This window comes from Symphalangus syndactylus, chromosome 5 (assembly GCF_028878055.3).
Source record: "Symphalangus syndactylus isolate Jambi chromosome 5, NHGRI_mSymSyn1-v2.1_pri, whole genome shotgun sequence".
Classification (NCBI taxonomy): Eukaryota; Metazoa; Chordata; class Mammalia; order Primates; family Hylobatidae; genus Symphalangus; species Symphalangus syndactylus.
In genome coordinates, this window is record NC_072427.2 from 55,231,183 (window position 1) to 55,255,051 (window position 23,869).

The 23,869-nt window shown below is 44.6% G+C and overlaps 1 protein-coding gene across 3 annotated transcripts in view; it reads left to right on the forward strand.

Annotated features, from left to right (window-relative positions):
- Window positions 1-23,869, forward strand: part of ENTREP2 (endosomal transmembrane epsin interactor 2) — a 455,758-nt gene that overhangs the window by 403,772 nt on the left and 28,117 nt on the right. For 2 of the 3 annotated variants that reach the window (XM_055278517.2, XM_063639057.1), the window contains one exon: window positions 18,072-18,179. The exons of the other annotated variant lie outside the window; for it this stretch is intronic. In XM_055278517.2, the coding sequence (XP_055134492.1) occupies window positions 18,072-18,179 (108 nt within the window). The remainder of the gene's footprint in view (window positions 1-18,071; window positions 18,180-23,869) is intronic. 3 annotated transcript variants of the gene reach the window in all.

Sequence of the window (23,869 nt, forward strand, 5' to 3'; positions counted from 1 at the left end):
GAACCTGGGAGGTGGAGGTTGCAGTGAGCCAAGATCGTGCCACTGCACTCCAGCCTGGATGACAGAGCAAGACTCCGTCTCAAACAAACAAACAAAAAAAGAGATGGACAAACATCAGCATTCCTGTCCCATCAGTTGAACACAAGGAGCACCCTGGAGAATCAGTTTAGACTGCAGAACACATTCTTGGATGTTCTTGGATGGGCGTCTCATAATCTTTAGGGCTCTCTTCCTTAAGCATTCATGCATGAGGCCTGAAAGTCCTCTGCTGAATTCGTCTGCAGGAACCTGTGTTTTCAATCTGATCAGACACTCAGATGATTAATCGTGTATGATAGTCATAGCTAATGTTGATTGAGTCTTGCTGTGTGCTAAGCGTTACTGGAAGCACATTTGTGAAACTAATCTTACCCTTACAAGAACGCTGTGAGGTATAGGTATCATTTATTTCCATTTTACAGATGAGGATACTGAGGCACAGTGAAATTTAGTAACTCCCCAAGGTCATGCAGATTGTAAAGGTGGAGCCAGAATCCCAGGCCGGCAGTCTGGCTTCGGAGCGCTGGTTCTCACCGCCATATGCAGTGATACATACACCAGGCTGCTACCCAGGACACTGGCTTAGCTTCAGGACTGTGGACCTGAGTGCTCAGAACAAGCTGAGGCCCAGCGAGATACTGATTACTGTCCGAACTACCAAAAATCAAAACATGTTTACTCTCATATATATTCAGTGTCTTTGTAAAAGATTATCTGAAAATTGATAAACCACAAATTCATGCATTATATATGTGCTTATACTCTGAGCAGAATATTTTATGATGCATAAGTTTTCTATACCAAGCAGGCCAAGTCAAAGGTTTTAGTGTGTTATGAATTCTACCTATGAAATAGATACCTTGGGCAGCGAAAAGTTCTTGTTTTACAAAGCAGTGGCAAAGCTTTATAGTTCCCAGTATGAGGTGTTTCTAGTTTTCTTTCTTTTTTTTTTTTTTTTTTTTTGTTTAGTCAGAGTCTCACTCTGTCATCCAGGCTAGAGTGCAGTGGCACAATCTCAGCTCACTGCAAGCCCCGCCTCCTGGGTTCACACCATTCTCCTGCCTCAGCCTCCCGAGTAGCTGGGAATACAGGGGCCCGCCACCATGCCCGGCTAATTTTTTTGTATTTTTAGTAGAGACGGGGTTTCACCACGTTAGCCAGGATGGTCTCGATCTCCTGATCTCATGATCCGCCCGCCTCGGCCTCCCAAAGTGCTGGGATTACAGGCGTGAGCCACCACGCCCGGCCGTGTTTCTAGTTTTCATAGACTCCTGGGACAAGGCAGTTTGTCTCTTCCTTGTCAGCTGAATAAAATGTCATTGAGGTCTCCCTGCATTTCCACTCTGTTGTCATGCAAGGAATGAGTTGTCGTTCTGATACATGGAGAAAAAAATGACATGGCATCTGCCATGAAAGAAACCTTGATGTACAAGGGATGCAGTGACCCAGGGGGATCGCTCATCAAGGGAAGAGACATGTCCCCAAAATCAAGAGTAATATCTGCAAGCAAGTCCCATCTGTAAATGGCTTATACTTAGGAATTGGCAATCATAGCAAGTATTCTTTGGAGTTTGTCCCCCCTAGGGTTAAGATTATATTATATTTCCTTTAAAACAATGCTTAAAATAGAGCCTGCTATTTCCTCGACTGTTCAATATTCCCATCATCTAAATAAAAGAGTGGGATTTTTTGGCTTTTTTTTTTTTTTTTTGGCTATCAAGAAATTAGTTTTCACTTACAGATAGTTACAATCAATTGCTTATATAATTGCTAATAGAAAGATTATAAGACATAAAGCAATTAAAATTTAGTTACCCTTCAAAAGTGACTTAGATATAGGTAATTATTACATCTGTTAAATGCCTGAAAATGCTTCATAATGTTTATAGATGAATAACTTACTTATTTTAGTCATTTTGGTCCTCTGGGGTGACTGAAATCAAACCAAATATGATAACCAATCAGAAGATGAATGGTGCCCCAACCCTCCCAGGTGCTGATGACCATCTCCCCCCGATTCAGAACCTCCCAGTAATGAGATCACTCGCTATGACACGTGGCTCTGCACACCCTGGCGGAATCCTCCCAGGAGGGCTTCCCTTTACCAAGTGCCCCAGGGGTTCACCTACTTCAGTTTAAAGTCTAAGCCAGTCATCCCCTCACAGATGAGATCAAGGCTCAGAGCGATGAGGAAACCCTCAAAGCCACATCCCCAGAAATAAGAGAGCTGAGGCTTCCATCCAGGGGATCTTTTGTGGGGTGTGAGCCAGAAGTGACCAAAAGAAGATCCCAGAGCTTTCTCAGAGGGAGGGCTTCAGTGCCATCTTCTATCATAGTCACGTAGAAGCAGAGGGGCTAGGCAGTAGCCCCATGGTGAGTTGGCTCCCCAGTCACCCAGGTTGGCTTAGAAAGCACGCCCAGCTTACAGCACCCTCCTGTGCACCCTGCCCCGCCCATTCCTGCAGTGGACTGTCCTGGGAGTGGACACGTGCCCAGGCTGGTTCAGTGAGCCCCTTCCCTGGGCGGGGGACTGGGAAGCGGAGAGAGCTAGGCCAGTGTAGAACTATGGTAGCACGGTGTGTACTTGGGGGCTGGTCTGCAGAGAAAATGGGAGACAGCTTCTGTGGAAATGAGGCAGAAATAAGCTGCAGAGGGTGCCAGCCAGGGACAGGGGAAGGCACGGAGATTTTATCACTGTGGTGGGCCTCCCTCCACAGACTGTAACCTGGGAGGGACAGGAGTTGACTTACGCTGAAACAGGTGCCCTGACAGGCAAGAGTAGACCTGAGGTGCTGGGAAGCCACCTGAGTCCAGGTGAGAGGGGGAGGTTCAGCCAGGGCAGGTGGAGCTGGAGCCCAGGGAGGATTGCAGGTGAGGTTGGTAGCCGGGTCAACACACCAGGGAGAATTTGGATGTGAGGTATGTGGGATGATCAAGGATGAGGCAGAGATATTGGCTCCACCAACCACATCCATGGCATTTCCCTTCAACAAGAATCAAGGGCATTATGAAGGGCAAGGGACCCTGTGTTCCTCTCTGTCCTCCCTCCCTCTCCCTTCTCCCCCAGGCCTCTCATCACCCCGGGCTCTACTTATTCCACGCCAGCAATGGGCACCTGCTTAAATTTTTCTCTGTCCATCCCCACTGGCCTGCTCCAAGTCAGACCTCATTCCCCCTCCCCAGGAGTGTGGAGCCCTGTACAATTACTGGGCAAGACACTAGAAGACACTCTTCCCTTCCCTTCTGACACTTCCAACCATCTATGACTCCTGCTCCTTGGAATTGAATGAGAGAAGTGTTGATTGGATACTGGATTAATATGGTGGTTAGCAAGATAAATTACTCAATAAATTACTGTCCTTCACAATCAAAGTTAAATCAGTACATCACGATGGAACTGGAATTGGCTTTTTTGATCCTATTCCTGAAGTCCAGTTGGTCCCTGGCCTTAAGACTGTGTGGATTTTGGAGGGCCCACTAATGGATTCTTCAGTGATAAGATTTTCTTTCAAGCAGGCTCAAATCTAATTGGCTTCCAATTCCTAAGCAAAAGAGGTACATTACGGGCTGTTTCATGAGTGAAAACACTCTACTACTCTTTGTTTCTTTGGGGAATTATTTTGCCATGGGAGATGAAGCACAGTAATTGAAGTCAATTAAGGTTAAAAGAAATGTGCCCCACGTCACTGCAAGAGGAGCTGTTTGCACACCTCAGTCAATATTGGTTTCTAGACCTTACCGTTCAGGATTATAGATGACAGTAGTGTTCTTAACTCATGAAAAAAGATTCTAGGTGGCTTTTTGATAAGCACATCACATAGTGGCTAATGCAAAGCTGCTGACATTTTTCTTTTTTCTTTTTTCGTGTATAATTTTCCTTGCCAATTATTCCACATGAAAACCAAGAAAACAGCTCATGGATCATTGTTATTAACCAGTGACTGATTTAGTTGGAGTACTTGAGACCTTTTATGAGTACCTAATCGCCTTTACATGAAATAGCTAATGGGGTATTGCTAATATAAATACAATATTTTCATTGTGTCAAAATTAGAAACTTGAAGGAAAAAAACAATACCTTAAAAAAAACACCTTCCTTGGGTTTTCTTGCTGGGGGCAGGAGGGAGACAGGACCCCACAGTGGACACTGCAGCTGTGCCTGAGTTGGGATCATCTTGCCTGTTACATCCTGAAATGCACAGGGGTGAACAGACAGTAGAGTGTCCAGGATGTGAGTGAGGGTGGCTCTGTCACAGGTATTGTTTATGAGTGAACCTGCATTCCTCAAAATATGAAATGTTGAACTGCTCAGGACAGCTGGACCTGCAATCAGAGGACTAATGGTGTTTTGGATGGTTTAATGATAGAAGATAGAAAAGCCCACTGTCTTAATCAGTTCAGGCTGTGCTGTGGTTTGAATAGTCCCCCAAAAGTTCTTATTTGGAAACATAACCCTCAATGCCACAGTCAGTGTTGGAGGTCGAATTTAATAATAAGTGGTTGGGTCATGAGAGTGGAGCACTCATGTATGGATTGTCATTATCATGGGAGAGGTTAGTTATGGTGAGAGTGGGTTGTTATAAAGGAAGTCTGGCTTCTCTCTCTGTCTCACACACTCACTTCAGCTTTCTGCCTTTCACCTTCCACCACAGTAGGACCCCCACCAGATGCTGGCCCCATGCTCTAGGACTTCCCAGCCTCCAGAACTGTGGGCCAAATACACTTATATTCTTTGTAAATTACCCAGTCTGTTATTCCATTACAGCAGCAGAAAATAGACTAAGACAGGTTGCTGTAACAGAATGCTTTAGATGGGGTGGTGTAAACAGCAGACATTTATTTCTCACAGTCAGGAGGCTAGAAGTCTGAGATCAAAGTGCCAGCATGGTCGAGTTCTGGCGAGCACCCTCTTCCTGTTTTACAAAGGGAAGCCTTCTCACTGTGTCCTCACATGGTGTGGGGCGGTGGCAGGGAGAGAAGGGAGATGAGAAATTTAAAATTATCCTGTCACAGACTATGCACACACACACACTCACACACACACACAAAGTCTTGTTGTGGTCTTTGTTGGAATTCCATTGGATTTATAAGTTGATTTGGAAAGAATTAATGTATTTATAGTATTGAATCTTCCTATTCGTGACTACAGTGTCTCATTATTTATTTGTTCTCAACACATTTTTCCATCTTTTTCTATATTTATTCTTGGCTACTTCACATTTTTTGCTATTGTAGATCATATCTTTAAAAAAATTCATACTTGCTGTTTGTTGCTAGTGAATGAATTTTGCATATTGATTTTTTTTTTTTTTTTTTTTTTGAGACGGAGTCTCGCTCTGTCACCCAGGCTGGAGTGCAATGGCACGATCTCAGCTCACTGCAAGCTCCGCCTCCTGGGTTCACGCCATTCTTCTGCCTCAGCCTCCTGAGTAGCTGGGACTACAAGCACCCACCACCACGCCCAGCTAATTTTTTTATTTTTAGCAGAGACGGGGTTTTACCATGTTAGCCAGGATGGTCTTGATCTTCTGACCTCGTGATCCCCCTGCCTTGGCCCCCCAAAGTGCTGGGATTACAGGCATGAGCCACCGCGCCCGGCCTGCATATTGATTTTATATGCAGCAACACTGCACAACTATTATATTTAGTTCTAAATATTTGGAAATGTTATTGAGTTTTCTGTATGAATAATTGTATCATCTTGGACAGTTTTTCTTCCTTCCCAGTTTGAACACACTTTACTTCTTTTGCCTGTCTTCTTCCAATGACTGGGACCTGTGTAGAATAGAAGTGATACTGGCAGCAATCCCCATCTCCTTCCAGATGTTTGCTGTAGGGTTTCTTGAGTTTTGGGAGCTCCTGTCTATTTCAAGTTTATTAGAGGCTTTTACACTAGTGTTGAAATACCAACTGCTATTTTGCATCTATTGAGATTGTCGTATACTTTTTCTCATTTAATGTAGTGAATTCCATTAATAAATTACATTATGTTAAAACATCTTTGTAATATAGGAATAAACCACATTTGGTCATAATATGTTTTTTAAAATGCTACTGTATTTAATTTGTCAATATTTTATTTAGGACTTTTTCATCTAGGTTCACGAGGAAGAATTTTCCTCTCTTCTTTTTACGTCTACATCTGTCTTTCTTGTTTTTTAAAGACAGCCAATTATCCCAACACAAGTAATATGGTGTACTTCTTTTATTATAACAGGATCTCTATTCTGTCCCTTTATTGATGCCACCCTATGCTATTATTGTAGATTTAGGGTACATTTTGATGTGTGCAAAGCCTTTTTTTTTCCAAAATGTTCTTGACAATGCTTATTTTTTTCATTCCCATAAATTTAGGGTAAAGCCAAATATTTAAAAATGGTGTTTTGTTCAACATTGTTTTAAAGCTAGAGGCTCATTAAAATCACAGTGAGTTTTCAGAAATCCAGAATTTATAGGAAAGATTTCTGTATGTATATATGCACATATGTGTATAATCTATCTCATATATACACACACAAAGATACATACATGTATATACACACAGAAACTTTTTTTGCCTCATTACTTTGCCTTGAATATCAGAAAAATGGCAAATAGTTTTCTTAAAACTTTGTAGAACTGTAAGAAAATAATTAGTCTACGATTATTTACACAGATGATCGTGTAGGCAATTTACAGCCATCCACTAAAGAGTAAAAGCTATTGTTTTAGATGACAGAAGCCAGGTTTTCAATTATCAAATAGGGTGCAGTTCTGAACCCTTGTGGAAAGTGTGTGAACTCCCTCCTGGGTCCTTGCCCAGAGTTAAAAGTGTCATTGAGCAAACAGCAGGCACCATGTGGGGAGCAATCCTGCCTTCTTGGAGCAGCACTTATGTTACTGGTGGCGCCTGAGTGGCCAAAGCAAGGCCAAAACCCATCGACATTTTTAGGGATTGTAAATGGATGTTTGCCTCTTGAAATTATCGCTTCACAGATTTCTCTATGAATCACTTACCTTCTCCATATGACAGCCTAATTTTAGCTCCTTTCGTTGGATCAGTATTTAAGCCAGCTACAAAGACCTCTGTAGACTATAACTGCTTTCTACAGAGACAAATTAAGCGGTCCTAGATCTGCCCCAGGATGTGTCTCATCACTCTAGAAGTTTCACGGAAAATTTAAATTACAGATTTTACACACACACGCTGATTGTGCTACCAACAAGAGTCTTTGTACAGTCTTGCTCTGCATTACTTTTATTTAGGGTTTATAACTGTGTAGTAGGTTTTTTTCAATTCTTTTTTTTCCGTAAATTATTGGGGTACAGGTGGTATTTGGTTATATAAGTAAGTTCTTTAGTGGTGATTTGTACCTAGGAGGATTATGGCTGCCTCTGCTGAGTCATGCAGGTTTTCAGGGAAGTGGTGGAAAGCTGGCAGTCACAGGCCTCACCCAGCTCCCAGGCAAACTGAAAGGCCAGTCTCACTCCCACCATGCCCCCATCCAACCGCCCCAAGTCTGTTTTCAGGCAGTGGGGGAGACAGGCTTGAGAACTTGCCGCAGGCTACCCACCTCCCAGCTGCAAAAGAAAGGGCTTGTTCTTCCCCGCCTGTGGAGAGTCTGCACACCAGATTTGCGCCCTCCCCCGAGTTCTGGCCAGGAGGCTTCTAACCCTGTTCAAATTGTTACAAATTTCAGCTAGAGATTTCCTTCTCCCTGTTGAGTTTTACCCTCGCTCCTCTGGCGGCCCTCCTGGTGGATCCCTGTGGTGCCAGGCAGGAATGACCTGCTTGGGGACCCGGGGAGCTCCCAGGGCCTTTCCCGCTGCTTCCTCTACTTCTGTATTTCGCTCGACTCTCTAAATTGACTCAGCTCCAGGTAAGGTCGGAAACTTCTCCCGCAAACAGACCTTCATCTTCTCCAGTGGAGGTGTGTGTTTGGGAGAGGATGCTCTCCCTTTCCCACTTCCACAGTTTGGGCACTCACAGTATTTGGGGTGTTTCCCGGGTCCTGCAGGAGCAGTCTGCTTCCTTCAGAGGCCTGTAGGTCCTCTCGGGGTTGCTGGTTTGTTCTTGCAGTCGATCTGGAGCTAAAATTCACAATGCAAGCCTCTGCACATTGCTGTTCAGAGCTGCAGTCTAGTCCTGCCTCCCGTCCGCCATGATCCTATGTGTGCTGCATTACTTTATTTAAAGGTGAAGGTGAATTTTCTGTGTGTGGTTAGAAACTTGGAAATTATGCATTTCCTTCTAGTCTGAACTTACAATTCAGAAGAGAACAATGAGCCTGTAAAATTTCAAATATTTAGCAACCATCTATTTTGAATAAGATATTCTACTATACAGAGTAGCAAAAGACTTGGTCTCTGCTCTTGATGTTTTCACAAGATGGAGATGGAAATAAACTGCCAGGAACTGCAGGGTCTGAGCTTTTAACCTACTTTCAAGCTAACAAACTAGTCTGTTACTGTTTACTGTTGCTTTCCTGGCAAAAAGACATGAGATTCCTGGTTCAGAGACAAGGGACTTTATTACTCATGGCAAAAGCAGTAGCCAGAGCTCTAGGCTGGTGTGTGTCAGTTCCCCATGCCCTGGGGTCTCAGGGTGATGTTAAGGGCCCACCACGGATGCCTGCACATGTGTGGTGAGCTGCATTACAGGGCAGGAATACTGAGCTTGGGGAATCCCTGTCTTTGTAGTGAACCTACACTTTGTCTAGGGGAGACGTTACCTCCTTCCTCAAGGTTTCTTGTGCAAACACAGCCCTGGGAAATGGGTCAGGTAAAGAGCAGTCAAGGCCTTACATTCTTGGCATACCCAGCAGGAACTTGAGGGCATGCTTAGGGCCCATGGCAGACTGCCTCTCCCAACATAGATCTGCGTGGATCGTCAGGTCCATGACCAATGTCTACTATCACAAGGCAACAAAGAATAAATGGTGTCGGCATTTAAGATAATAATTCAGATAAAACCTAACACCCATCCCTTATAATTATTACCACGTATACAGCTATTGCTGGATATTTTCTCATCACTTGTGTTTTATGCTGTGGAACTCTCCTTATCATCATACCTTCTATCATTATATCTTGACTGATAATGGGTTCCCATGAGACCTCTTTCCTATTCAAAGAGAGAAGACATAGGAAAAAAACTACTGAATGAACTAGCAGAAATAAATGTAAGACAGTTTGTCTTCATTTTGTCCAGCAAGCAAAGGTATCAATGTCCTGAATTTTTTTTTTTTTGAGACAGAGTCTCACTGTGTCACCCAGGCTGGAGTGCAGTGGTGTGATCTCGGCTCACTGCAACCTCTGCCTCCCAGGTTCAAGTGATTCTCCTGCCTCAGCCTCCTGAGTAGCTGGGATTACAGGTGCCTGCCACCACGCCTGGCTAATTTTTGTATTTTTAGTAGAGGCGGGGTTTCATCATGTTGGCCAGGCTGGTTTCGAACTCCTGACCTCAGATGATCTGTCCTTAGCCTCCCAAAATGCTGAGATTACAGGCGTGAGCTACTGAGAGGTGACAGCGTGCTGGCAGTCCTCACAGCTCTCGGTGCCTCCTCTGCCTGGGCTGCCACTTTGGCGGCACTTGAGGAGCCCTTCAGCCCGCCACTGCACTGTGGGAGCCCTTTTCTGGGCTGGCCAAGGCAGGAGCCGGCTCCCTCAGCTTGCGGGGAGGTGTGGAGGGAGAGGCACGGGCGGGAACCAGGGCTGCGAGCGGTGCTTGCGAGTGAGTTCCAGGTGGGCGTGGGCTTGGCGGCCCCACACTGGGAGCGGCCAGCCGGCCCCCACCAGCCCTGAGCAGTGAGGGGCTTAGCACCTGAGCCAGCAGCTGCTGTGTTCAGTTTCTCACCGGGCTTTAGCTGCCTTCCCTCTGGGCAGGGCTCGGGACCTGCAGCCCACCATGCCTGAGCCTCCCCCGCCTCCCGTGGGCTCCTGTGCGGCCGGAGCCTCCCCGACGAGTGCCGCCCCCTGCCCCACGGCGCCCAGTTCCATCCACCACCCAAGGGCTGAGGAGTGCAGGTGCACAGCGTGATACTGGCAGGCAGCTCCACCTGCGGGATCCACTGGGTGAAGCCAGCTGGGCTCCTGAGTCTGGTGGGGACTTGGAGAACCTTTATATCTAGCTAAGGGATTGTAAATACACCAATCGGCACTCTGTATCTAGCTCAAGGTTTGTAAACACACCAATCAGCACCCTTTGTCTAGCTCAGGGTTTGTGAATGCACCAATCTACAGTCTGTATCTAGCTACTCTGGTGGAGACTTGGAGAACCTTTATGTCGACACTGTATCTAGCTGATCTAGTGGGGACATGGAGAACTTTTGTGTCTAACTCAGGAATTGTAAACGCACCAATCAGCACCCTGTCAAAACGGACCAATCAGCTCTCTGTAAAATGGACCAATCGGCTCTCTGTAAAATGGACCAATCAGCAGGATGAGGGTGGGGCCAGATAACAGAATAAAAGCAGGCTGCCCAAGCTCACAGTAGCAAGGTTGCTCCTGTCTTCTTCTACGCCGTGGAAGCTTTGTTTTTTCGCTGTTTGCAGTAAATGTTGCTCCTGCTAATTCTTTGTGTCCACACTGCTTTTATGAGCTGTAGCACTCACCATGAAGGTCTGCAGCTTCATTTCTGAAACCAGCAAGACCACAAAACTATTGGGAGGAATGAACAACTTCAGACACGCCGGCTTAAAAGCTGTAACAGTCACCACGAAGGTTTGTAGCTTCAGTCGTGAGTGAGACCGTAAACCCACCAGGAGGAAGAAATTCCGAACATCAGAACAAACAAACTCCTGACACGACGCCTTTAAGAGCTGTAACACTCAGCGGGAGGGTCCGCGGCTTCATTGTTGAAGTCGGTGAGACCAAGAACCCACCAATTCCGGGCAGACTACCCCGACGGGTTTAATGTTCTGAACTCTTAATGTTCTTAACATATAGGTACATGCACATTGTCATTGCTGTCACTTTTCTCTGTTAATTATACTAATACCCCTAATTTACTTTGGAGATATTTTCAAAATAATTTGTCACTTGTAGCTTTGCGTAAGTATCTGAACCTGTTTTTTCATCTTATTTTTGTTATATACATTATTCATTATGCACGTAACTTCCTTAATTTTATTAGCATTAATAACATCATAATGCTAATACCATTAGAATGTCCAGCAGCAAAACTCAGTACCAGCAATGAAAGACCCCCCTATTTTACGGATTTGCTGTTTTGAATCACCTTGTAAAGGGGTTTTATAGAATGTGGATTTCAGTGTTTGTAAAGGACTCTGATAAAACTTTCAAAAAGCAGAGATAGCCTAGCCAACATGGTGAAACCCCATCTCTACTAAAAAAAAATATCAAAATTAGATGGGAGTGATGGCGTGGGCGGGTAGTCCAGCTACTTGGGAGGCTGAGGCGGGAGAATCAGTTGAACCCAGGAGGTGGAGGTTGCAGTGTGCCGAGATCACGCCACTGCACTCCAGCCTGGGCGATAGAGTGAGACTCCATCTCAAAAAAAAAAAAAAAAAGCAGAGATAAAGTCATTTAAGCCAAAGGAGAATTCTAAAGAAACACATAAATACAATACCAGGTGGTTTAGGGTTACTTAGAAAAACACTAAGACTTTAAACAGCTGGAGGGGAAAAGTCAGTCTGGCATGTGTTTCAAATGAATACCTTTCATGAGACGTAAAGCAGGCTGCCTCATGATGCGTATGAAAACAGAGGTCAGAGTTGGTGTTTCTGTCTGTGAGTAGTTTCATTTCGTAGTATATGCAAAATTAATATTTTTAGAAAGGCATTCATTTAAATGACAGTGGACTATGTAGTCAATAAAGTTGAAATTTCTAGATTGAGGACAAAGGTATTGCTTATATTTTAGCAATGGTACATTAAGAGATGTCACTATTGGCCAGGAGCGTTGGCTCACGTCTATAATCCCAGCACTTTGGGAGGCCAAGGCGGGTGGATTGCCTGAGGTCATCCTGGCCAACATGGTGAAACCCCGTCTCTACTAAAAATTCAAAAATCAGCTGGGCATGGTGGCGTATGCCTGTAATCCCAGCTACTCCGGAGGCTGAGGCAGGAGAACCACTTGTACTTCGGAGGCGGAAGTTGCAGTGAGCCGATATCGCCCCACTGCATTCCAGCCTGGGCGACACAGTGAGACTCCATCTCAAAAAAAAAAGATGTCGCTATTTTAGTTATAACTTTGAATTGCCCTCTTGAGGTACATAAAATATATACTCGAGTTCTAATTATGACTTCATTCACCAGCAGGATTGTTTTAAGACTACAATGCGTCCAACTTCCTGCTCAAAAATGTGCTAAAGCTTCTGGCTGAGCCTTAAGACATTTTAGAAGCTCTTCCTCACAGGAGAGAAAAGGCACCCAGCCAGCTACTGCACACATGGATAAATCTGTCAGTTATCTAGAATCCAGCACAAAATTCGTGTCACTTAGAGGAAAACTATGCTGAGGTGTATCTTTAAGGTGAGAATGGTAATTTCATCAAAGAAATGCCCTCTTCTGTAGGGAGCCTGCGGAGGCCCCCAGACCCCTGAAGTCTGATGGATCTGGAGAGGGGATTGAGGACACACATGGGCCCGCAGATATATCAAGGACATCTGCAAGGTGAAGGCACATTTGAACTCTGTAGGGATGACTCCTGGTCCACACCCCCAGTTCTGATCTCCATCGTCAGCCCCAGCCCCAAATTTCCAACCATTTGCCAACATCTCAGTGGGTCAGGCCCACTGGTAATTCAGCCTCCACATGTCCCAGACCACTTCAGGTGTTTTTTGTTTGTTTGTTTTTCTTCCAGACAGAGTCTCACTTTGTTGCCCAGGCTGGAATACAATGGCATGATCTTGGCTCACGGCTACCTCCACCTCCCAGGTTCAACCGATTCTCCTGCCTCAGCCTCCTGAGTAGCTGGGATTACAGGCATGCGCCACCACTCCCGGCTAAATTTTTTGTATTTTTAGTGGAGACAGGGTTTCACCATGTTGGTCAGACTGGTCTCGAACTCCTGACCTCAAGTGATCCTCCCGCCTCGCGTGAGCCACTGTGCCCGGCCTGCTGAGGTGTTTGTTAAGACTGCTTCTCTCCCACAGTCCCTGGCCCACACGCAGGCCATGGGACTCATGTTTCCACTCACCAGACATCTTTCTGCTATATCTGCACACTCATCCCCGTCTCCCCTACCCCAGTAAACAGCCACACCCTTTTGTTCTGAACTTCGGAGTCGCCCTCAGACCGGCATCTGCATGCCTCCTCCTGGGCTCTGCTTGACTCCTCTCCGGTACCACCTCACAGGTCACTGCCCTGTGTCCAGTCTCACTTCAACCGATGTTTACTCCATCTGTAGTTCTGTGTTAGGCCCTCCCTGCAAAGGTGTCTTTCTCAATTCTGAAAACAGATTGCATGGGCTGGGCACGGTGACTTGCACCTGTAATCCCAGCACTTTGGGAGGCCAAGGCGGGTGGATCACCTGAGGTCGGAGTTCAAGACCAGCCTGGCCAACATGGTGAAACCCCGTCTCTACTAAAAATACAAAAAAAAAAAAAAATATCCAGGCATGGTGGCCGGCGCCTGTAGACCCAGCTACTCAGGAGGCTGAGGCAGGAGAATTACTTGAACCTAGGAGATGGAGGTTGCAGTGAGCCAAGATCACGCTACTGCACTCCAGCCTGGGCGACAGAGCAAGACTCCATCTCAAAAAAAAAACACCACCACCACCACAAACAACAACAACAACAACAAAAAACAGGTTGTATGACCTCTTTCCCAGCATCACACATCTTCGGTGGCATTCCATCACCTGCTAAATACAATCTAGGCTCCTCAGCCTCCCTCCAGCCCCACCTGTGCCTGCTGTTTGCCACAACTAAGCCCCCATCCTGCTGCATGTCTAGCAGCTGTAGGAGCAGGGAGGGCAGTGGAGATGCTTATAGTAACATGCACAGGATCCCTAAGGCGGTCTGCCTAGTCCTGCTACAAACACCTAGAAAGCACAAACAAAAAAGCCACTGAGAGCTTCTGGCCAAGATGGAGTAGCAGGACACTGGATTTAACCTCCTGCCTGAAACAGCCCCCCAAAATGGACACAATGTAGGAAGACACTATCAGGCAATGAAGGACCCTGATCCCTGAGGGGTGGGTGATAAGCAAGGTGAGCCCTACGATTGCTCCAGCTTACTGCCTTGAGAGAGTTTCCAGGTTCAGTGCTGGAAAGGGAACTCAGCAGGGTCCCTGCAGACTCCCTGGGGTGGGCTTAGAGAGCTGAGAGTCTGAGGGGGATCAAGGCCTGGAGACGAGAGTTCTCAAGACAGAGCACCAGCGAGGGCAGAGCTGCACCAGGAGAGAACCAGGGGGCTCTTCAGAGGGTCTGCCTGGAGTTGTCAGTTGGATGCTGGTTAGCACGTGCATATGAAGAAACGACCTGAGCCTGGGAAAAGAACTGCCCAAAAGGATTAGTGATAATAGTGCCTGGTGCTCACACAGGAACAGTGCCTGTTCCCACATCATTCAGGGACTCGGATAGGCCTTACCTCCGAAGTGGGGAATAGTTAGCCCTAAACTGAGCCTTGCCTTGGTTCTGCCTAACGCTTCTTTTTTTTTTTTCTTTTTATTAGACGGAGTCTCACTCTGTTGCCCAGGCTGGAGTGCAGTGGTGCAATCTTGGCTCACTGCAAGCTCTGCCTCCCGGGCTCGTGCCATTCTCCTGCCTCAGCCTCCCGAGTAGCTGGGACTACAGGTGCCCACCACCACGCCCGACTAATTTTTTGTATTTTTAGTAGAGATGGGGTTTCACCGTGCTAGCCAGGATAGTCTTGATCTCCTGACCTCGTGATCTGCCCACCTTGGCCTCCCAAAGTGCTGGGATTACAGGCATGAGCCACCACGCCCAGCCGGTTCTGCCTAATGCTTCTTAAGTTCAGGACTCATTTTTCTGCCTTCACATGTGCACGGGGTTCTATAAACTTGGGAAAGTGTTTAAACACTGTATGTTAACCACCTTCCATGATATTATCCTAACCACACTTCTTTACTGTTTCACAGTGTGGGCTTGAGAACTGATGAGCAGGTTCTGAGGAAGAGGATTGGGCAGTGATGTCTGTAGGAGAACAGGGAATTGTCCAGAGGATGATACAGATTGGAACACATGGGCTCATGTATGCATGAACAAGCCCGGAGGATGCTGCTAGACTCTGTGTGCCCACATCCTAGTGCACGCACAGGGCGTGTCAGTGAGGGCGGCATTCCTCATCTCCTCTTGAGCACTTGCCAACCCCTTGATTAGATAATTGAAACTAATCTGATTAATGCCATAGCCTTTGTGGTGAAAGATTCATGTTTTCTGATAGCTTTTTGAGTGTGTACAGTATTTTGTACACTTGTATATGAAAAGATTTAATTGAAGGACATACTATCCTTCTAAATCTGTTTTTTTCTATTTCTGGCATGGATTTGAGAGTAAGCTTCTCAATGAAGGATATATTGCACTTCGACTGTTAAAACTCCATCAAGTTTACCCTCTAAGATAGAGCACAAGACGGAGATGTCTGCTTTCATTATCTTAGTCATCTTATATTTTTATTTATAATGCTCAAGGTTCTAGCTAGAGCTACAAGGCAAAAAAAAGAACAACAATAATAATAAAAGGTAATAAAATGGAAAGAAATCAATAAAACACTTGCAGATGGCCTGATTGTCTACATAGAAAATCCCCTGGCATCTTCAAAAAATTGTTAGAACTAATAATTTCAGCAAAGTCTCAAGATATCACATAGACATACAAAAATCAGTCACATTTCTATGTACTAACAATGAACATTTGGAAAATGAAATTAAAAACATAAAAAGGAACCTCAACCTAAAACTCACATCTTATTCAAAATTTAACATAAAATGGATGATATTAGCTGGGCACAGTGGTATGCACGTGTGGTCTCAGTTACTGAGGAGGCTGAGGTGGGAGGATCACTTGAGCCCAGAAGGTCGAGGCTGCAGTGAGCCATGACTGTGCCACTGCACTCCAGCCTGGGCAACAGAGCAAGACCCTATCTCAAAACAAAAATGGAGCATAGACTTAAATGCAAACTATGAAACTATAAAAACCTTTAGAAAGAAATGGGAGAAACTGTTCACAATCTGGGGCTTGACAAGGTTTTAGACTTGACACCAAAAGTATGGAACAAAAGTTGATCAGCTGGATCTCAAGAACATTAAAATTGTTTGTTCTTTAAAAACTCAGATATAATGGACTTAATGCTTGTGTCCCTCCAAAATTGATATGTTGAAATTCTAATTCCCAATATGTTATTATTTAATAGGAGGCAGGGTCTTTGGGAGGTTGTTAGGTCATGAGGGTAGAGTCCACATGATGGGATTAGTATGCTTTTAAAAGAGGCACTAGAGAGCTCCCCTGCCCTATTTTCACTAAGCAAGGACACAGTGAGACATTATCCATCTTCAGCCAGGAAGCAGGCCCTTACCAGAATCCAACAGGCTGGCACCCTGATCTCAGACTTCCAGACTTCAGGACTGTGAGAAGTGACTGTTGTTAGAGCCACCTGGTCTATGGTATTTTTGTAATAGCAGCCTGAGCTGACTAAGACTCTATATGAAACATGAAAAGACAAGCTACAATCTGGGGGAAAATATTTGCAAACCACCTATCTGACAAAGAACTAGTACCTAGAATACATAAAGAACTCTCATAACTCAACAGCACAAAAAAAAAGTAAGCATTACAATTAGAAAATGGGCAAAAGACATGAACAGACATTTTACCAAAGAGGATCTCTAGATGGCAAATAAGCACATGAAAAGATGTTTGACATCATTAGCATCAGGGAAATGCAAATTAAAACCTTTTATAAAGGAGTATCATTATGCACCTATGAGAATAGCTAAAACACAAACAGTGACACCAAATGTTGGCAATCATGCAGAGAAACCCAATCACTCATACACTGCTGGTGGGAATTAAAAATTGTTCAGCCACTCTGGAAGGCATTTTTGCAGTTTTTAAAATAAAACTAAACATGCAATTACTGTACAAATCAGCAATTGTACTCTTGGACATTTATCTCGGAGAAACAAAAACTTATGTTCACACAAAAACCTATAAACAAAGGTTCACAACAGCTTTATTTGTAATAGCCCACAACTGGAAAACTGGAATACCAAAAACCCAGATATTTTTCAGTTGTTGAGAATTAAACCAATGTGGTACATCCATACAGTGGAATACTACTCAGCAATAAAAAGCAGTCAACTACTGATACATGCAACAACCTAGATGAGTCTAAAGGGAATTATGCTGAGTGGAAAAAGCCAATTCTGAGAGGTCACATGCTGTGCAATCCACTTATGCAACATTCTTGAAATGACAAAATTATAAAAAATGGAGAACAGACTAGTGATTGACGGGGGATCGGAACTGGGGGTTAAATGGGGAGCAGGGAAAGGGAGGTGAGTGTGTCTATAAAATGTCAACACTGGGGGGGACCCATGTGGTGATGGGACTGTTCTGCATCCTGACTATACCAATGTCAGTATTTGGCTGTGATATTGAACTACAGATTTGCCAGATGTTACCATTAGGGGAGAACGAGTAAAGGGTACCCAGGATCTCTCTGTAGGATTTCTTACAATTGCATGTGAATATACAATTATCTCAAGATTAAAAGTTTCACTTGAGTTATAGGTTGTGATTGATAAAAATTGCCCACGTCCTTAAATGTTGGCCACCTTATGATTTTCTTAGACATGTTACTGACTACCTAATAATTATCAAAATTGTAAAACACATTGTTGAATATTATGAATACTTTGATCATCATTGTAATGGAATAAACGAATGTGTTTCTATGAAAGGCCAATTTTGATTATGAGGAAAACACAGACACACACAAAACAAAACCTCCGTGAAGTGGATGGTCATCGACCTCGCCAATTCTGGGCCCTGGCAGGAGAGCTAAGGATTCTGCTATCTGAGATTTCGGGATGAGGCTGACATTCTCCTGCACCTTTCCTCGCAGGATCTCCTCTTCAGCGTGTGTGCCCTCAACGTCCTGTCCACTATCGTGTGTGCGCTGGCCACAGCCATGTGCTGTATGCAGATGGTCTCCTCCGACATCCTGCAGATGGTGAGTGGCCTAATCCCCTCCTCTGCGCGGTTTGAAACCAGTGTAGGAGTGGACGCTTCTGGCTTCAGCCAGATGCGGTGAGGACAGTGGCCCCTGACAGTGCATGGCACCTGGAGGCCACCTTGTGTTGCCCTCTGGAAGACGAAGCATCTGCACACGTGGCACCGCTGATGTATTTATTTTAGGTGTTGTTGGAGCTCCGTATTGACAGGGTTCTACCACTGTCATGTTCTCTAGGATGGCCCCTGGCATGTGCCCTTGAGTCATGTAGTGAAATTCCTGCAGCCCTGGACATCCCCTGGACCCAGCACCTCCAAAGCAAGGTGCCTTCCTTGGGCTTCATAATTCTCTTTTAATCTGGGAAGTTTAGAGGTGTTAGAAGACCAGTTCTTTTCCAATTGGAAAATTGCTAACCTGTGCATTTTTGATTTGCTAATGAACCCTGAGCTCATACTCCAGCAGCCAGTCACTGGCCATCATTTGACCCTTTGCCCAGGGTCGTACACAGGAAGACCTGCCACTCGCAGGGGCAGCGAGGAGGCCTGGAGCGTGGTTCACTAACACATATTATAATATGTGGGTTATTAATACACATTTATCAATACACATCTCATAAATAATGAACGCTCTTCCCCTTTCAATGTGAATGGAACACAGCCTACTGATCAGAATGCTACTGAGTACAACAAAGAGAAATTGATGAAAAAATATTGTTTTTCCGTGGTAAGGGTAGGAATATCTATGTGCGCATGTGTGTGTGTGTATGTGTGTGTGTCTGTCTGTCTGTCTCTGTGTGTGTCTTTCTGCCTCTGTCTCTTTCTGTCTCTCTGTCTCTCAATTTGCCCCTTTGAGACCTACCCTGCTTCCCACGCGATGTTTTATGCATCTTATGCGAGAAAAGGCAGCTGGTTCTTATAGTGGGTTTTTTTTAATGTGCTCTTCTTTGTCATTCACCCTGTGGCAGTCAACATCAGTTAATCAAGATACAGGGCCAGAGAGCATCATTACCAAGACGTTAAAAATTCATTGGTCCTAATTGCATGCCACGGAAGTCTCTCCCTCCCGGTGTATATCCACACAGCTGTCACAGCCAGGCTGCCCTTTCTGGGAGGATGCAGTTTTCTGAAAGGTATCTAATTAAGCAGTTCTTCGGTAGCCATGAACTTCTGCCCTTGTTCATCGGGGCCTCATGTTGGCAATTTTCTCCAACGTGTTCTGTAAAGGAAAGGTTAAGTACCAGGGGCTTCTCCTCACCTCAGCAGATTTACTATTGATCTGTAAGTATCACATCAATTTGACCAAACTTACAGAACTAAAGGCATGTAAATGCTAAAAGTTTGCATTTTCCTGGTTTTATGCATTAAAATGAAAATTGCCAACTAAATCAGAATAAAGTGAATTCTCTTTATGAAAGCATATACGATTATAACAGCAGTGTGCAGAGTCGCTCTGTAGTTGTGATGGGTGGGGCATGAGCAGGCGTGGAGCCGTGCGTCTCGAGCAGGCGTCGAGCCGTGCATCTCAAGCCAGGCGCGCCAGGGTCTGAGTCCCACCTCTTCCGCATTCGAGGCAGGTGACTCTGGGTGTGTCACTGAACCTACCTGTGCGTCAGTTTCCTCACCTGTGAAGTGGAATGAATGGGATGCCTGGGGATCCCCAATACGTGTGATATGTTTGATTTGAAATGTGCAGGGAATATCAGTCTCTCACTGGGACGTCGCAGCAATGTCTGCAGACACGGTGGCTGAGGCTCTTTACCAGCAGAAAATACTGTGCAAGGGAAAGGCAGGCTGCGGCGACAGCGGCTGCCGTCAGAAGCCCTGTTGTTTCCTCGTTGAGTACTTTGTGGGTGAGTTTGCCTCACACCCCTGGCTTGGAAGCAGAAATACTGGGGTTCCTGCCAGCACATCCTTTCCGCTCTGTGACGGGTACCGCGGGAGCCCAAGGCTCTGCTCTCCTGATGAGACCCCGGCTCTGCTGCCGGGCTTCAGAGTCATGGGCGAGGAAAAAGAGAGCTGGTGATGGGTGAATCCACACTTCCCTGATTCAGAGGGTGGCCATGGCGCCCTGTGGGACTGGCACAATCTTGGGCACATCACTGCCTGTGGGACCCCGTTTCCTCGGCTCTAAAGATGAAGTGTGTGCCCTGCTGTCCTCACAGAGCTGCTGACGGGATGAGTCCGCTCTTCTGTGGGAATGGGATTTGAAGGAACGTGGTGGCCACATGGAGGTCGGCTCTTGCCATGTGGGCCGGAGGCTTGAGCCAGGCTGGCTGTGCGAACCATTCCCTACCAGTAGCTTCCGCAGTTCACCCCTGCGCCATTTCTGCTCCAGGAAGCTGGGCCATGAGCTTTCCAAGGGACAGTTATAGCTATTCCTAACTACTTTATGCCAGTGATATTTGTTATAATTACATATTCTGGTACTATGTAAAGCCATGAAATATGAGTGCAGAAAGATAATTGTTTCTGGTACAGCACAGTCGAGTTCTTTGGAAAGGTTTGGTGAAAGGGTGCTGCTGAATATATTGCTGTCCATTAGATGCAAGTGAGACAACTATGGCGGTTGTGATAAATGCTGATAAAAATCTAGAGGAGTCGGGCCTGGTGGCTCATGCTTGTAATCCCAGCACTTTGGGAGGCCGGCAGATCACCTGAGGTCAGGAGTTCGAGACCAGCCTGGTCAACATTGTGAAACCCCGTCTCTACTAAAAATACAAAAATTAGCCGGGCATGGTGGCACATGCCGATAATCCCAGCTACTCGGGAGGCTGAGGCAGGAAATTGGCTTGAACCTGGGAGGCAGGGGTTGCAGTGAGCCAAGATTGCGCCATTGCACTACAGCCTGGGCGACAGAGCAAGATTGAGACTCAAAAAAAAAAAAAAAAAAATCTAGAGGGAGTCCACATACACATTGCTTGACAAGTGCCTTTCAGCTCTAGCCCCACTTTAAAAACACAGAAAAGGGTTGTTAGATTGGATGCAGCTTATGCAGGAAAGACCACGAGGCACTCCACACAGCAGACTGACTCTCAGAAGAGGCTTTATTCAGGCAGAAAAAGGTCAGTCCATGTATGTACAGTCAGCCCCCATTAAGCCAACCGTAGATCGACACTATTCAAAGAAAAAACACAATAAAAATAACAAAACAACAACAAAAATATAAATAAAAAACAATACAGTATAACAACTATTTCCATAGCATTTATAATGTATTAGGTGTTAGAAGTATTCTAGAGATGATTCAAAGTATACAGGAGGATGTGTGTAGGTTATGTCCAAATACAACACTATTTTATATAGAAGACGTCACCCTCCACTGATTTTAGTATCCAGTGGCAGAGGAGGTTGTCGAAGCAATTCCTCGTGGATTCAGAGGGACACTGTATAAATGTTTTTTTTCTTTTACCAGGGATCTGTGAGATGGGGGATTGGGTAACAGCTGTCTTGACATACAATTCTCCTATCATACAATTCCCCCATTTAAAATTCAGCGGTTTTAATATATTCACAGAGTTGTACAACCTTCACCACAATCCATTTTAGAACATTTTTTTAATCCCCAAGAGAGACCCTATAGCCTTTAGCAGTCACCCTATTTCCTTCCCAGCCCTCAGCCCTAGGAAACCACTAATCTACTTTCTGTATCCATGGATTTGCCTGTTCTGCACCTTCCATATAAATTGAATGATACAATTTGTGGCCGTTTGTGTCTGGCTTCTTTCGTTTAGCATGATGTTTTCAAGGTTCATTCATGTTTCTACATGTACCAACATTTCATTATTTTTTACGGCCCAACAGTATATCCCGTTGAATCACTATACTACATTTTGCTTGTTCATCAGTTGATGTTCATATGGGCTGTTTGCCTTCTTGGCTGTTATTAATAATGCTGTTATGAACATTCTTGTACAAGTTTTTGTGCTGACATATGTTTTAATTTATCTTGGGTGTATACCTTGGAGGGGAATTGCTGGGTCATAAGGATGATTCTATTTTTGAGGAACTGCAAGATGGTTTTCCAAAGCAGCTGCCCCATTTTACATTCCTACTGTGAGACCATGAGGGTTCCAGTTTCTTCACATCCACTCCAACACTTAGGATCTTTCTTTTAATTATAACCATCTTAGTGGTGGTGAAGTGGTATTTCATTGTGGTTTGGATTTGCATTTCCCTGATAATTAATGATGGTGAACATACTTTCATGCACTGTGGCTATTTGTATATTTTCCCTACAGAAATGTTTTTCAGACCTTTTGCCTATTTTTAAAATTGGGTTATTTGTCTTTTTATTACTGAGTTGTAAAAGTTATTTCTGTATTTCAGGCACAACCCCCTTATCAGATATATAATTTGTACATTTCTCTCCCACCCTGTGGGTTATCTTTTCACTTGAAGCACAAAAGTTTCAATTTGGATGAAGTTCAATTTCTCTGTTTTTTTCTTTAGTTGTTTGTGCTTCTGGTGTCACATCTAAGAAAACAATGCCTAAGAGCTTTATAGTTTTACTGTTAGCTCTTACACTTAGGATTTTTTTTTTTTCCCTGAGACGGAGTCTTGCTCTGTCACCCAGGCTGGAGTGCAGTGGTGTGATCTCGGCTCACCACAACCTCCGCCTCCCAGGTTCAAGCAATTCTCCTGCCTCAGCCTCCCGAGTAGCAGAGATTACAGGCATGTGCCACCACCCTGGCTAATTTTTGTATTTTTAGTAGAGACGGGGTTTCACCACGTTGGCCAGGCTGGTCTCAAACTCCTGACCTTGTGATCAGCCCACCTTAGCCTCCCAAAGTGCTGGGATTACAGGCGTGAGCCACCACATCCGGCCTACACGTAGGTCTTTAGACCATTTTGAGTTCATTGTTATACACTGTGTGAGGTAGGGGTCCAGCTTTGTTCTGTTTCCAACACCATTTGTTGAAAAAATGAATCTTTCCCCATTGAATGGTCTTGGTAACATTAGTCAGAATCAATTGACCATAGATATACGTGTTTATTTCTAGACTCTCAATTCTATTCCCTTGACTTATGTCTGTCCTGATGCCAGTGCCACATAGTTTCAATTGCTGTAGCTTCATAGTAAGTTTTGACATTTGGACGTGTGAGCCCTCCAGTTCTGTAGTTTTTGAACATTGTTTTGGATATTCTGTGCCCTTTCATTTCATATGAACTTTAGGATGAGTTTGTCAACTTCTGCAAACAATCCAGCTGGTATTTTGATAAGGATTGTGGTTAATCTGTGGATCAGTTTCAGGAATATTATCATCTTAACAATAGTAAGTCCTCCAACCTATGGACATGAGGTACCCTTCCATTCATTTAGATGTTCTTTAATTTCTTTCAGTTATATTTGCAGTCTTCAGTGTGCAACTTTTGCTTTTTTGTTCAATTTATTCCTGAGTATCTTATTCTTCTTGATGCTATCATAAATGGAATTACTATCTTAATTAAATTTTCAGATAATTCATTGCTAATATATAGAAGTACAAATGATTTTTTGTATTGATCTCATATCCTGAAACCATGCTGAACTCATTTTGAGCTTTATTGTTGTTGAGTTTTTCTCTGGATTCTTTCTATATGCAAAATCATGTCACCTGCAAATAGAAATCAGTTTAGTTCACTCTGGATGTCTTTTATTTTGTCTTCTTGCCTAATTGCCCTGGCTGGAACCTCCACTACAATGTTGAATAG